The sequence below is a fragment of the Gracilinanus agilis genome, chromosome 5 (genome assembly GCF_016433145.1).
Source record: "Gracilinanus agilis isolate LMUSP501 chromosome 5, AgileGrace, whole genome shotgun sequence".
Lineage (NCBI taxonomy): Eukaryota > Metazoa > Chordata > Mammalia > Didelphimorphia > Didelphidae > Gracilinanus > Gracilinanus agilis.
In genome coordinates this window covers 291,542,255-291,558,209 of record NC_058134.1, presented here as the reverse complement: position 1 = coordinate 291,558,209, position 15,955 = coordinate 291,542,255, and the positions used below count along the sequence as shown (strand labels likewise).

Genomic DNA, 15,955 nt, shown 5'->3' with positions numbered 1-15,955 from the left:
GTAGGAGTTTCGTTTACATTGTACATAAAGTTTTTTCTTCCAGAATCATACCTTTCTAATTATATTTGGCTTAAGTTAACATGAAATTAATTTGCATTTCCTAAACTTAGAGCAAAAAAGAATCAAGAAAAGATGGCAAAAAGAATTTGAACTATGTTTTAGAATATGGATAATCTACAAAGGTGTAATATACACCTAGATTGGGAATTGACTGAATTGTTTTTTTCTGCTTTCAAATTTGTTTTCATTTTGCTTCCCAGCTCACTTTCCATTCCATTGTCTATGTTTTTGTTTAAAGGGAACCACTGTATGCACAGCCAGCTGCCTTCAGCTCCACAAGAGAGCAGAGAAAATTGCAGGGATTCTTTATGATAAGGGACACCTAAATGCAGGGGATAACGTAGTGCTTCTTTATCCACCTGGTAAGATTTTGGATAATGGTCATGATCCTTTAATCCCAAACTTCATTTATTTGTCACTTAGCCCCAGAATTATTCAGGCCCTTGCAGTTCTACAAGTTCAGGAAGAGGGACTATTTCATCTGCTATTTCTAATCACTAATCTGTAAAAATCTCCACAATTCAAGTGTCATGGAAATGATATATGTTCCAAAGAATTTTCATGGTGTGATTAAACTGTAATGCCTTTCCATTATCCTGTGTTTTCACTTCTTGTGTGGTTTTCTCCCTATTACTCTAGCAACGTCTTCTTCATAGTAAAAGAGAGTCAGAGTTATTTGATGACTGATTGGTATGCACAGTGACAAAACTACTAGTTGAAATATCTAGATTGCTTTGCTATTCTTTGCCCCGTGCTTTATTTTTGTCTCTTGCCCCTTTTCTGTCTCTAACACTTTATATTCCACCTCCTTTTTTACTCTTGTCTTCATTTTATAGAGTCTTAGAGTAAGAGGAGGCCTTTAGAGATCATTTCACAAGCTCCCACCCAAGGAGCATCCCCTCTGCAAATATTATCAAGCCTTTATTTAAATATTTCCAAGGGAACACTCCCTCACTAGGAAAGCAGCCCATTCTGTTTGGGGTTCACTATAATTATTCAAAAAGATCTTCCTTCTATTAAGCCATGACTATCTCCTTGTAACTAAGTTTTGGTCCTTCCTGGTATTTGGTCTTTATTCTGTCTCCAGAGACCATATGGAGTAAGTCTAAGATCTCTTTCACAGAAGAGGCCTTCAAATGTTAGAATCAAGCTCCACTTACATCTTCCCTTCTGCTAATTAAACATCCCCACTTCCTTCAGTGATTGCTCAGATAGCATAATGTCCACACATTCCATCCTCCTCCTTTTCTTTGCCTGCCAGCCCCAATGATATAGTGTGTGTATATATATATATGCATATATCTAATTAGATAATGTGGATCAGCCACTCCCAGTATTCCCAATGGTATCTGACCCAGAGTGAGAGGCACAGGACTGTCATTCTCCTAATCTAAACATTTCCACTTAACCCTTAGGTCTTATGCATATGAACTACTATTAAAGTCATTACTCCCCCATCTCATTTTTGTGCAGTTGGTTTTGTTGAACCTAACCATGAGACTTCGACTTTCATTAAAAGTTTTTATTGTTGAGCTTTTTTTGAACCTACTTTTTTTTTTTCCTATAAAATGTATTCACTAACTTTCCTGGGTTCTCTCTTTTATCTTCCTTGATCTTTTTCCCTGCTTGTGAACTTCCTTGTTACTGGCACTCCTGAAATTTTATCTGAATTACTCACTTGGCCTAAGATTTGATGAACAGCATATAAATTATCTGTTGTGTTCTAATACTTGGCATGTTCAATGATATTCTGTGACAATGTCCCTTCCTGTTGCCTTGCAGGCATTGAGTTAATTGCTGCGTTCTATGGCTGTCTATATGCTGGGTGCATTCCTGTGACAGTTCGACCTCCTCATGCTCAGAACCTTACTGCCACCCTACCCACTGTCCGCATGATTGTTGATGTAAGCGCTCAGTGTAACCAAGCTAGTTGTTTTGTTTTGATCACCATCCTATCTGGGTTCAGACAATTGATGATTCTCAGTGGTTTTCCAAATTGGTATTCCTTTTGAAATCGCCAGACTTTGTTTAAGAATTTCATGAAAATTCCCTTTGATTTTTGCTAGATTTCTTTACCTGAATCTTGCCTGTAGCATTCCAGCTTTTTTTAATGACACCTAAAAATAGGAGCACTAGATTGAAGCAATGATTAATGAGTTAGAGAATTGAAGTGTTAGTAGTACCTATTGAGGGGGGAAATGTAATTTTTATTACTTAAAGACCCATGAAACTTGTCTTAGTCTTTTCCACATAATTTCTTTATTCTTCCCTATCGAGATCCATTCCTGATTTTGTTAGTTTGGAAAGTGACCTGGCATGTCATTAAAAGAGGCCCAAAGAAGGTGACCCAGTATACTTATTAGAGCACCCTGTTCCCATGTACATGGGAGCTGTCACAGGAGATATAACTTGTTTTCACTGAATCCCATTGTACTTTAGGGGCATAGGGCAGTTTCCTGGTCATTGTGTAAGTTTTAATTTCCAATGTACATATTTTTCTGAGAATGGCAACCAAGTACAGATTCAGTGTAGATTTTCTTGTGTCTGAAAAGAGCCCTTTTCCAGAAGTGAATTCTGCACAAATGTCCTCATGGGGGAGAGAGAGAGAGAGAGAGAGAGAGAGCGAGAGAGCGAGAAGAGAGAGAGAGAGAGAGCGAACTAGACTTGAAGTTATTAGGACAGTCCTAGGTTGAAATCCCACCTTTAAGTACTTAGCTTAGCTCACCTTTAGTTTCCTTATCTGTAAAATAAGGTACTGATACCAGTAGTGAATACCTACTGGTATTGTTATAAGGACCTAATGAGAAAAATGTGGGGAAAGTAGTTTGCGGTTCTTTAAGTGCTATATAGATAAACAGAAGTTACTGTCATTATTGTTATTATTACTGCATGTCAATGAGTAGGAGAAAACAGACTATAGAAATAAATTCTGTCCCACATCTAGAAATCTACAACAAATTCATTTAGGAATAAAGTGTAAAAGAGAACATTCATTCTGCCTGATGACCTGTACATGCGAAGGCCTGGACTCAAGTTCTGGCTCTTCTACTAACTTGCTTTGTTAATTTATGCAAGTCACACGATTTCTTTGGACCTCAATTTTTCTCATATGTATAAAATAAGAAATGAGACATTTTACCCAGTTATCTGAGGTCCCCATGAGCTTCAGTGAGGAAAGTTAATACTGTAATATGTTTAAGATCACTATAGTTTATGGGTTTTTTTTCTCTTTTCTCCCACCTGTTTACTAGGTCAGTAAAGCAGCCTGCATTCTCACCACTCAGACCCTGATGAGGTTGCTGAAGTCTAGAGAGGCAGCAGCAGCTGTAGATGTGAAAACTTGGCCAACCATCATTGACACAGGTGAAAGGGTCATTGGAACAGCTCTCTGGTGCTTTCTTCCAGGAATAGTATTTGTATACCCCCACACTACTTTGTGTGGTACTACTTGTACTGCAGCACATTTCCTTTATTTGTAATTTATCACAAAACTAAATATTCATTAGTCAAGTTATTCTTTTCTGAATTGCATTGCAAAAAAGCCCCCAAAATTACAATGATCCAGATCCCAAGAGTGCTGAACATTAAGTGCTAAAAAGAATTGAAAGTACAGAAAGTTCTCTGAATACATTATAGCTTACCATCATCGGCCAATAGTGCTTATTATTCATTCTGGGCAGGATAATGTTTCAGGTGACTATAAAGGAGTAAGAAGATCTCAACTTTGCCTTTGGGTGTAGTCTAGCAAAAAACTCATTTGACTAGGAATTGGAAGGTCTGCTTTCCATACCTGATTCCAAAGCCCCCTGACCATGAAACCTTATGCAAATCATTTAACTTCTCTTGACCTCAGTTTCCTTCATCTATAAAATGGCAATCATGAAAACCGCTCTAGTAGCACCAATGAAATAAACCCCAACTTGCTTTTACCTAGCATAAAATGTGGTATGTCAGGACTCTGTGGTTTGTAGACCCTGTTCAGATGTCATGTGACAGGTATATTATTAAGTCTTATGACTTCATTAGTATGGGACACTCCTTGGTGAGGAAAGGTTTTCTACTGATACAAATTTGCAATTGTTCAGTAAATGACAGTCTTACAGAGTGTTTTGGAAGCCTTGAAGTTTTAATGTGACAGCATTCAAATTTTGATTTTCATCTTCCTCCCCTGAGGCTTGCTCTCTCTACCATCCCACACCACCTCTCTATGATTATTCCTACCATTATTGTTTTTATTAATAAATTGCAATATACAACAAATATATGTATTCTTTAAGACTTTGTCATACATATGCATCTTTATATAAACACTAATTTTATCTTTATTTTGTAAATACTGTTTTCTGTTTACATATAAAAAATTTTAACATTCATAAAAAAAACCCCCCTAAGGCAGGAGAATTCTGCCTTAGAATTGATATTAAGTATTACTTCCAAGGCAAAAGAGAGAGAGGTAAGGGCCAGGCAGTTGGACGTAAGTGACTTGGCCAGGGTCACATAGCTAGGAAATGTCTGTGGCTAGATCTGAACCTTGGCTCTTCCTTTTCCAGGGCTGGCTTTATCCACTGAGCTAACTAGCTACCCCTTAACATTTGTTTTTTAAGATTTTTACTTCTACATTTTCTCCTTCCTTCCTCATTGAGAAGGCAAGTGATTTGATATAGTTTATGCATGTGCAGTGTACAGATGCACTTTAGACACCGAATCCTCATGACATGAGAGATTGCTGTAGGGCTAATGCTACCTACCAATTGATCTACTAATGGTTGATGAGTTTAGTTTGAGAATTTCCAGGAAATGACATGATCGATATGTTCTCAGCAATGACACAGATCAGAAACTAGAAAATTGCTTTGAACCCATGATTAGCCTATATGAAAGTTTCAAAGTAGGTAAGGAAAATCTTTGAGGGTTCAGGAAATTGTGTCCTGAGGGTAGTGTAGACTGGGACCAAGGATAAAGTGCCCCCAAACTGGAATTCAGTTTCATCGACTTTAAATCCTTAAGCTCCTGTGTCTAATTTAGTCTTCATCCAGGAAGCAGAAAAGCCATTCTGGAGTTTGGAAGGTGAAGGTGTTGGATTTCATGAATGGCAACGGGGAAAAAGATGCTTGGCTTTCCTGTCTGTCTTTTAGTTCATTGGAAAATTGAATGAAACTAAAAAAAAGTATTTTTAAACTTTTCAGTCTGTTCATGAGAGTCATACATACTAAGGATTTCAGTTAGGAGCTGTAAATAACCAGCTTTCTGAGTCCTGGTTGGTACCCAGAGGATTCCAGATTTCTCTTTTTAAATAAATCCCATCAAATATATATGGAATTGTTTGATTGTCTTTAACCTAGTAGTATTGGTTCTTTTTTTTTTTTTTTCTAAAACCCTCACCTTCCGCCTTGAAGTCAATACTGTGTATTGGCTCCAAGGCAGAAGAGTGGTAAGGGTAGGCAATGGGGGTTAAGTGACTTGCCCAGGGTCACACAGATGGGAAGTGTCTGAGGCCAGATTTGAACCTAGGACCTCCCGTCTCTAGGCCTGACTCTCAATCTACTGAGCTACCCAGCTGCCCCCTAGTATTGGTTCTTATCACAAAAACATCTCCACATGTGACATATGGCCTCCTGGTTGATTACTTAAGTGAAGAAAACAAAGTTCACTTTGTAGGGCACAGAAGCAAAACTTTTCTGGTACAATCTCAAGGAAACTTCCTAGAAATCAGCTGACCAGTTATGAAGCATTTATTGAGCACCTGCCATGTTCCACGCGCTGTGTTAAACATGAGAGTTACAAAGACAGAGAAGGAAAATCCCTTTGCTTAAGGAGTTTGCACTATGACTTGTAGGAATATTAAGAACCCTTGAGAGTTTTGAACTAAGCTTTAAAGGTAACCTAGGCAATCTTGTGAGCAGAGATGAAGAAGTCCATTTTAGCTTTGTAAAGGCAAAGAGAAAAAATGGACACCAGTTTTCATTCCTTACCTGTGTGAATGATTTCTTTGCAGATGATTTGCCCAGGAAGCGGTTACCTCAGCTGTATAAGCCTCCCACCCCAGAGATGCTGGCATACCTCGATTTTAGTGTTTCCACAACCGGCATGCTTACAGGAGTGAAGGTAGAGTGATGGCTCATGTTCCATTGCTTGCTGGGTGGGTGTCACCAGAAAAAAAAATTGTTCCATTTGGTCATAGAAGGCAGAACCAGGAACAAGGGTCAAAGTCATTGAGATGCCATAATTGCAGGTTTTATAAAATTGAGCATTTGAAATGAGGATTTATTTCCATTTATGCCAAGAGGATCTTTTTTTAAACTTCTCCATAGTATTGACAACTAAAGGAAGAGATATCTTATAGCTTAAGAATCAGAATGAGTCTTTGATGTCAAGGGGTTGGAGGTAGGGGCACATGTCTCACCTTTATGCTTTGAGATATTTGGAAGAATTATAAGTTATGTATAGCCAGCTCTTTGGCTTTGTTTTACTTTTGGAGTTACCATTCTGTCTCCATCTCTGCTTCATCCCTTGCAGATGTCCCACTCTGCTGTAAATGCTCTTTGTAGAGCCATTAAACTCCAGTGTGAACTATACTCCTCTCGGCAGATTGCCATCTGCCTTGACCCCTACTGTGGACTTGGCTTTGCACTCTGGTGCCTCTGCAGGTAAGGGTTTCAAACTGAGGCTCACCTGTCAGAAGTAGGATGTCAGCCTGGGTTATCCCCATCCCACCCTTCACTGTGAATCTGTACTGTGTTTTTAATCATATTTTTATGCTCCTGATACTTATTTGCCTAATATGTCATAGAGATTGGTTTGGTCTTTATCTCCTTTTTTCCTTGGAGTTGTTTTCACACAAATTAAGATTATAAAATGGAAATGGCCTCTTATATTCCCCTTTTCTCTGTTACTCAATAATCCACTGCTTCAAAGCAGTGCCAAGTTGGAGGGTGACACAGATAAATTAGGACATGCCCAGAAGACCAGAATGTGCCCCCCTCACACATGCTCTTGGCACCAGGGAACACAGTCAGATGAAATAATGGGGGCAAGGGGGCAGAAAAGGAGTCTCTCTTTTCTTCTCAGAGAGCTAGCAGCTGTGCAACAGATAAACATCATCTCACTGCAGGTGTATGCTCCCTGGGCCCAATTCTTTTGCATAAGAGTTTCTAGGATTCTACCATAATTTTACATTTCCCCTCCATCTTCTCTCTGTTGCAGTGTGTATTCAGGTCACCAGTCCATTTTAATTCCTCCCATGGAGCTAGAAAACAACCTTTTCCTTTGGCTTTCTACTGTAAACCAGTACAAAATAAGGGACACTTTCTGTTCCTACTCAGTAATGGAGCTGTGCACCAAGGGGCTTGGAAACCAAGTTGAAGTCCTAAAAGTAAGTGATTTGCAATATGACATTAAATGTGTATAAAAAATAAGATGGCTGTAAAAGAATTTAAAGTAACAATGCATTCTGAAAGGCCCAGAAGGGGTAAGGGGAGAGGGGCATCAATGTTGTCATTTAGTCCATTTTCATCATGGAGATGACCCTGAAAATTCAGCCAGTCACAAAGCACTGTCATGTCTCTTCCCAATTTTCTGGCAAGTCCATTAAGCAGTATCTTGGTGGGCTTCTAGGCAGTTGTTCCTCAACTCCCTGCTTTGTAAGGTTGAGTAATGACCTTTGGAGACTCAGAGGAAAGCTGGTCAGAAATGACCCCTTCTACAAAGAAAAGAGAACTGTGAGATATGAGCTATTTCAAGAGATTGGTTTCTGTGTTTTCAAATAGTATGTTTATTTGATAGAGGGAATCATCCAGAACACCAACAATAAACAAAGAAAAGAGCATCAGAAAAACATTTTCAAAAGAGGAGGGAGAAAATACGAAACATGAGCTTTTAAACTTATAGTTACCATGATTTTCTTCCTCCATCACCCAGAGGATATTGTTTTAAGAACAGGGCTGGAAAACAGTACTCAGGGGTTCTGCATTCTTTTTTTTTTTTTTTTAAAGAAATTTACTCTCCTTTCAAAAAAAGTTCAGAAAGAGAGAACAAGATGCTTTGCAGCTAAGAAGCTGATGTGAGGCTTAAAATGAAGAAAAATACACAATCAGCCAGTGGATGGTTACTCTAACCAATATTCCTCTGGTAGTTTCTGTTCCCAAAACTCTAGCCTTTCTTCCAAATGTTTGTGGTGAGAAAATGAAGCCCCTTAGCTCTGTACCAGCCTAGAAAGAAAGGCATAGCTAATGCTTAATTTGCTTTATGTTCCTATGTATTATCGATCAAACATTTTTACAGGCAAGAGGCATAAATCTGTCCTGTGTCCGGACCTGTGTAGTCGTTGCCGAGGAGCGACCTCGAGTCACCCTCCAGCATTCCTTCTCCAAGCTTTTCAAAGACATTGGTCTCTCTCCACGAGCCGTCAGCACAACATTTGGATCAAGGGTCAACGTAGCAATCTGTTTACAGGTGACCCTCTAGAAGGCTTTTTTCATTTGAAGTCCTTGTTTATTTTGGAGCCTTAATGCTTCTTACTTATGTGTCATTTGAAACATACTTTGGTCCTTCTTTGAGCCTTGCTCCCTTCATTCATATCCTCCACTCTGTACAGACATCAGAGGGATTTAGTAAAAAAGACTCAGTCTTTCTCCATATAGATGCTAACTTTGCCCTTTTCCTTCCAGTACCTGGAATTGAGACTGATTTTAAATAGTTTCATAATATACAGAGGGATTCAGAGAAGACAGAGAATTAAAGAGGATACGAAGTTACTTCTTAGCCTTTGAATTATTTTTATAGATATTTCATTATCCCAGCTTTATAAATTGCTTACTCACATATTCAGGAATCTTCAAAAAATGAGAGATTATAGTGGATTTGTAACCTTAGGGCACAGCCAGAGATTCAGTGTGATTTCCACTGACATCCTCATAAATATATATTTTTTCATCATTCTGGGGCCTTGTTGACAAATATAATTATCACCTGCCTCCTGGTCTCCAACAACTCTGAGCCTACTTCCTAGTAAACCCTGAAGATTGCTGAAGCCCCTAGAAATGAAAGAGGAGGCCATGTTTAGGGATCTGTAAAGGCAATATGGATTAAAAGCAACCTTTTAGAATGTTGAAAGCTAGCTGATTGACACGGACTGTTGGTTGGAGGGGAGAGCAAGGCATTGTGGGAAGGAAGAATCCTGAAGGAGGGACTTTTTGATTGGGGATCTCGAGGTGAGAGGTGACAGGAGCTCGCCTAGTGACTGATTCGAGAGCCGATCCAAAGGGTTTCTTGGACAGTCATACCCTAAAGCCTGGTGTTCCTGTCAGCATCTAATACCAACTAAAAGAGATTGGAATCTGGAGCTCTTGGAGCAAACCCCGAGGGATCAACCCATCCCTGCCTTACAGAAGGAGCCTACCTTATTTCCAATAGCATAGGTCATAGGCAGAAATAAGATTTAAGGGGAAGGGAAGTTGAACCTCTGGTTTCAGCCATTTTGGGGCTGGCCAGGGGGAAGGACCTTGTGGATTTAGACTTACAGCAGTGATTTCCAAAGTGGGCGCCACTGCCCCCTGGTGGGTGCTGCAGCAATCCAGGGGGGACGGTGATGGCCACAGGTGCATTTATCTTTCCTATTAATTGCTATTAAATTTTTTTAAGAATTAATTTCCAGGGGGCTAAGTAATATTTTTTCTGGAAAGGGGGCAGTAGGCCAAAAAAGTCTGGGAACCACTGACTGATAGGGTTTCCCTGATTACCTCCATCTTCCCCATCACTTTGATTCACCTTAATAAACAGCTCACAGTCAGATAAAAGGAGAAGTTATTTCAAGGGACAGAGAGGGAAAAGGGGTTTGAGAGAGCTGCTCAGGCAGACTCCATTCTGAGCGAGACCCCCTATGGTGTCAGCTTTATCCAGAGGAGAGGCTTCTGCCTGGGGAGGGTCTGTGCTTATCTAGCCAAACTCTAGTCTAGCCATCTACTCACCAGCTAGGAAAGCCTTCCCTCAAGTCATCAGTGCTGGCTCCTTTCTCTGATTACAGAGAAATTCTCCTTACCGAGAAGTCCCCTCTGTTGTCCAAGTAATAGTGATATATTGAGAGTGGGAGCTGACAGGCACTCACACCCAACTCTGTCCTCCCCTTGCAATCTATACTCTCAAATATATATCGATTATTACAGATCTTACCCCATTGCAATAGAACTGATTTGCTTACACAGCTTTATAGCTCTGGGATAATGAACAACACTAGGATGAAGTGTGGATCTTCCATTTCTACTTGTAACTCTTCAGCAAATTGTAGACAAATAGGAAGATGATGGATAATTTTCAAAGTGAAGTTTATGGTATGGTTGAAATCTGTGTTATTTTTTTTACTGTAAAATAGTGAAATAGAAGAAAATACAGATTGATTTCTTTTTCTGACTAAATCATGTATTGGTTTTGTTTTTGTTTTTGTTTTTTTCATTTGTTTTCTTTAGGGGACCTCAGGGCCTGATCCAACTACTGTGTATGTAGATCTGAAATCGCTAAGACATGACAGGTATAGTAGTTTCAAACGTACTTTGTAAAGGCCTCCTTTTGGAGTTAGAAGGATCCAATTTGAGGCACATTAAAGGATCCAACATTGTTTTCCTTATAAAAGGAAAAAAGAATTGTACGCTCTTTTGAGTAAAGGATGACATGCTTTATTTTTGATTAGTCCTCAAGGGATTTACTTATGGCAACAGAAATTTTTTTATACAGTGGTAGTGAGCTATGCTTTTGAATCAGAGTGTAATATTCACAAGTTCTGTCTTTAAAGGCCATGCAACACACACCTCTCGTTTTACAGATGAATCCAAGGCACCAGTGATGAATGGCAGCACAAGAGTCAATTCCCAATTTGTGAATTGGGTTGAATTGGAAACTGAGCAGGGATTAACCTCTATCAAGAAACAGTTCTGTCTGTTTAAGAGTTTACATTCCCAAAATAGAAGGCCTGACAAACTAATGGAAAAACCCCATGGAGGCCTGGCTCTCTCCCTTAATAGCTATATGGCCAGAGGCAAGTTATGGAACTCTATGCAGTGAACTCGATGACCTGCTGTCAAAGTCCATGATTCTATAAAAATACAAACTTGTGAATTCACTTATCAGGCTCTTACTTTGTATAAAAGCATTGGGCTTGCTCTTGGAGGGAATACAGATCCTTTTCTCATAGAGTTTAGAGTCTAGTGGAGGAGTAAATTAGTTAAATACAATAAGAAAGGTCCAGCCGAAGTGCAATGAGAAATTGAGGGGTGCTCTCAGTTAACCTTTGAAGGAAGGAGCTGACATCAGTTTCCAGGGAAAAGTGATGAAGAGGAAAGGATCATATCTGAGAAGTAGAGGGAAGAAGGGCAGCTTAAAAAGTGTAGGACAATAAGGATGAAGAGCAGTGCAGTTCAGCTAAAGCAGTTGTTGCATGAGATCAGGGGTTCCTCTAAATTGAAGCTAGAATGTACAGGTCCTTGGATGCCAAGATTTCGATTTATACTTGACCAGTATGCAAGGTTCTGCGTTGAGGAATGATATCATATCAGCCCATTACCAGACCATCCTAAAAGTCCCAGAATAAGCAAAAGCCTGAATTGGTATAGCTATATAGAAGATAACAAGATGTAAGCCTCCAAAGATTCAGATGGGAGACCACTAATTTTTCAGTTCTGCCTGATTCTTTGTAATTCCTCATGGGGTTTTCCTTCTCAAGCTCATTTTATAGATGAGCAAACTGAGACAAACAGGGTGAAGTGACTTTGCCCAGGGTCACTCAACTAGTAATATCTGAAGCCAGAATTGAACTGAAAAAGCATTCTGCACTACTTAGCCTCCCTGAGAAACCTTAACACTGAAATACCTGGAGTGAAGGAGAACTCGTGAGGGAAGGGAAAAGGAATGGAATAAGCATTAATAGAATAAAAATAAGCATAATGGAATAGCAGTGTTGCCAAGCTTTGTGCTGAGTGGTTTTACAAATACAATCTTATTGGATCCTCAGAACAACCCTGGCAGGGTAGATGCTGTTAATATCCCCATTTTACAAATAAAAACTGAGGCTGATAGCAGTTCAGCAACTTGCCCAAGGTCACCAAGCTGTTAAGTATCTGGAACTGGATTTTAACTGGGCTCTTCCTGTCTCCAGTCTCAGCCCTCTGTGTGTTACACTGCTTGAGGAATAGAATAAAAAGCATAAATGTAAAATAGGGCCTATAAAACAAATTCTTTGTTCTGAGCCTACAAAATTGGGTGTTCTCTGCTGGTTTAGAGGGAGAATTCTTCCAAGTGCCCTGGGGCCCCTTCCAGAACTTTGTATGTGTTCATTAAATCTTAGCTTATTTTACTACAAAATAGTTGGCTACTGGTAGATTGTGAAGGCTCTCCTCCAAGATCTGAGTCTTTCCTAAAATACTTGAGAATGTCTCTGACATTTGATAGGCTTTGCTGAATAGTGGAAGCCTCTTATTTCATCTGGGGCATATTTTGCAAGAAACCATATGACCAACATCTAGAATAAATGTCAGTATTTAAAAGATGTCAGATTAAAAGCTAGTGACAATTTCATTAAATGACACTTAAGCCAAGAAGAAAAAAAAATCTAGAAGACCTGAGGTCACCTTAGCTGCAATCATGTAAGAAAAAGGGAATAAAAATGAAAAATCAGAGTCTCCTGGTGGGGATTTAGATGGAGGAATGAAAACGTATTCTAATATCTTAAATGTTGAAGTAAATAAATATAAAGTTATTAAGCAAGAAAAATTAATTCTCTATAGTGTCTAGTCTTGCCTTCTCAACGGCAGCATAAATCATAGATTTATGCTATTGATTAGGTGAAGCAAGCGTTTTGTAACGAAGATGCTTTGAAGTTATTTTTTCAAGAGGGTGTGTGTGTATGTGCACATATATGCATATACATGTATATGTATGGTAAACATCTTTTTGACTGTATATTTTCTTTCATAGGGTTCGCCTTGTGGAAAGAGGAGCCCCCCAGAGTCTACTTCTCTCAGAATCTGGAAAGGTACTTTGGCAGTTACCCATGGGTACTCTTACCTAAATAGCTTAAGGAATTCTCTGGTCATATAATTCATTCATTTCTCTGTACCATGGTAGCAGGATGGGAATTAATTAGTATCCAAAAATGAACCACCAGAGCTTGCCTTTCCCCATAGCTTGAGATTCTTCTGCCAGCTGCTTTTTGTAAGAATTGCAAACAAGAAGCAATATCAGTCAGTTTGGACTGGTTTTCTCTTTGACCTTGTCCTGTTCTCTTATAAAGAGGCTGATGCACAGAAAATGATTGTATACACAAGAAGAGTGTACTATGAACTCTTGAATCAAATATGCTTTTGATTTTTTTCTCTCATCATCACATAATCACAGAATTTGAGAGTTGGAACCCCCACCTTAACATACCTTACAAAGGGTTGCCAGGATTCTGCTTGAAGACCCTCTAGTAAAGGACAAACTGTCCCCCCTTGAAGCAGCACATTCCAATTTGGAGTCACTGATTGGTAGAAAGTTTTTGCTTACATCAAGCCAACATAACCTATTTGTGGAATGAATCTGTTCCCTCTTCCACATTTCAGCCCTTTGAATACCTAAAAACAGCAAACCTAGCATCTTCAGTTTCCCTTCTCCAGAATAATCCAGCCCCAGTTTGATCCTTTTATTTTTTTCAGTTGATCCTCTTATGACTTGGGACTGTTTTCCTGATAGTCTCACAGAGTAATGAAATGAAAGATAAATGACCTAAGAACTCCTGTGTCAAATAGTATCCTTCATTTCTCAACAATTAAGTCAATAAGTATTTGTTTAATGTTTTCTCAACCTTGGCCTGGAGTTCTACAGCTATTGTTCTTCTGTTCAGTCAATAGTCCATAAATACTTATTAAGTTCCTGCTATATGCCAAGTGTTGTACTAAGTGCTCGGTTCAGGATATCTACAGATAATCTCAGCAGAGAAGTAAAAATTACACCATTATTAAATTGGCGGTTGGTAATAAATGAGGTAGATTGCCAGTAATCAAGAGCCCAGGGCAAGAACTCACATCCTGAAGGCCCTTTGTGACCCTTAGTACCATCTCTTCAATGCATGCTAGTCTAAAGAGGCATGGCTGGAAATGCAACTTTGGCATCATTATATGTGAGGCCTGGTGGGAGGACTCCTGAGAAGGGTTCCTAAACCTTCCTCCAAAAGATAGGCTAAGGATCAGCTTTGCACCTGGGATTTCATTGATACAGGCAACTCTCTCAGGTGAGAAAGGTTGAATGGCTTCCTGGAGGCCACCCAGGTAGATGATCCTAGCTTTGGGGACTACACTATCTGCTGCACCACCCACTCTAAAAGAGAGGACTAAAGTTTAAATTACTTTTGACCAAAGCAGAATGAAATTCAGAGAGAATAAGTATGGAAGATTGTTCCTGAGGACAACAAAGTGTGAGGAGGAAGGATGGATGGAAGAAAGGAGAGAGGAAGGTAGAGGAAGGGAAAGGAACTAAGGTCCCCAGCCCCAGCAGGGGCTTAACCTCAGTTGCCTAGCCCTTGCCACTCTTCTGCCATGGAACTGATATTTAGTATTGATTCTAAGACAAAAAGTAAGGAAGGAAAGAAAAGAAGGGAGGGAGGGATGTGATTTGGTGACAAAACATGAAAGGTGAAGGCAATTTTTCCCTTATATAGGCCATAACAGCTGTTATCCACAGACTTTCTGTGCCCTCAGTCATTCTCCTTTCTCCTGGCTCACTGTCTATTCGTCTACTACCCCAGCCCTTTCCCTCACACAGATTTCAACATTTCTGTTGATGCTCCTTCAGATACCCTGACCATTCACTTCCTTAGTCTCTGTGAATTGGTCCTCCATAGTCAACCCTAGAGCTCACCATTAGCCACAGGTCTTTCACTTCTGTGACCAGAAACTCTGACATTCCTTTTGAAATAACCTCTCTTTCCATCTCTCCCAGGCTCACTCCTGCTAACCTAAATTCCTTGCCTTCATCCTGACTTCCAATTCACTCCAATCCTCAGAACTTTCTCAGGCCATTGCTTCCGCTTTGACTATACTCTCTTCCCTTTAGCTAACTATTCAGCTCCAAAGTGTCCTCTATTGTTGAATCCCTTGCCAAACCCCAACCCAGATTATGCCCACCATCTGAGTTCTCTGCTGTTATTCATGTGCTGCTTAACTGAATTAAAGTAGTTCACGAAGCCATATTAACTAGCTATACCACAAATTTATTATCTAATTTAAACAGGGCACTTCAGCAAGGCCATCATCTGCATAGTGGCTCTTCCTAAAATTTCTTTCTTCAATTATCCATCATGATTCCTTCTTCTTGCCTTTTCTTCCTCTCAAAACCCCTAGACATGATTTCTCATTCTCCTTTCCTCAAGCCTCTGGTCATGATTATTCTTCTTAACAGGAACAATCTTTCATGTGCCCATGATCTTAGCCTCTGATTTTTCAGTCACTCCCTATGTACTGTTGTTGTGTTTTTTTCTGCTGTCTTTGAATATACCAAAGTCTTCTCTAGGCTTCTCTGTCCACTGAGTCATCCAGCTGCCCCTTCACTTTTCAGGCCTTTCCATTCTGGCTTCTGTGCTCTCTCAAAAGTTTTCATTGCCAAATCTAATGGTCTTTTAAAAAAACTTTCTTCTTGACCTCTCTGTAGTGTTTGACACACTATTGAACATGAATTTTAGCTGCTTCCCTTTTCTGATATTCTTGTGATATTATCCTTTCCTGGTTCTACCTTTTTGATCACCCCTATTAAGTTTCCTCTTCAATCATCATCCACGTCACATCCCCTAACTCATTGTACCCTAGGTTCTACCCTGAGACCACTTTCCTTATCTCCTACATTCTCTCTTTCTTGGTGAACTCATCAGCTATCTTGA

General features: G+C 39.6%; 1 protein-coding gene across 1 annotated transcript in view; it reads left to right on the top strand.

The window, feature by feature from the left end:
- The window catches only part of DIP2B (disco interacting protein 2 homolog B), a 241,974-nt gene that overhangs the window by 212,364 nt on the left and 13,655 nt on the right, over nt 1-15,955 (top strand). The window contains exons 25-33 of the mRNA XM_044679259.1: nt 299-422; nt 1,843-1,964; nt 3,312-3,423; nt 6,056-6,165; nt 6,577-6,707; nt 7,264-7,432; nt 8,341-8,511; nt 10,521-10,582; nt 13,021-13,078. Of these exons, the coding sequence (XP_044535194.1) occupies nt 299-422; nt 1,843-1,964; nt 3,312-3,423; nt 6,056-6,165; nt 6,577-6,707; nt 7,264-7,432; nt 8,341-8,511; nt 10,521-10,582; nt 13,021-13,078 (1,059 nt within the window). The remainder of the gene's footprint in view (nt 1-298; nt 423-1,842; nt 1,965-3,311; nt 3,424-6,055; nt 6,166-6,576; nt 6,708-7,263; nt 7,433-8,340; nt 8,512-10,520; nt 10,583-13,020; nt 13,079-15,955) is intronic.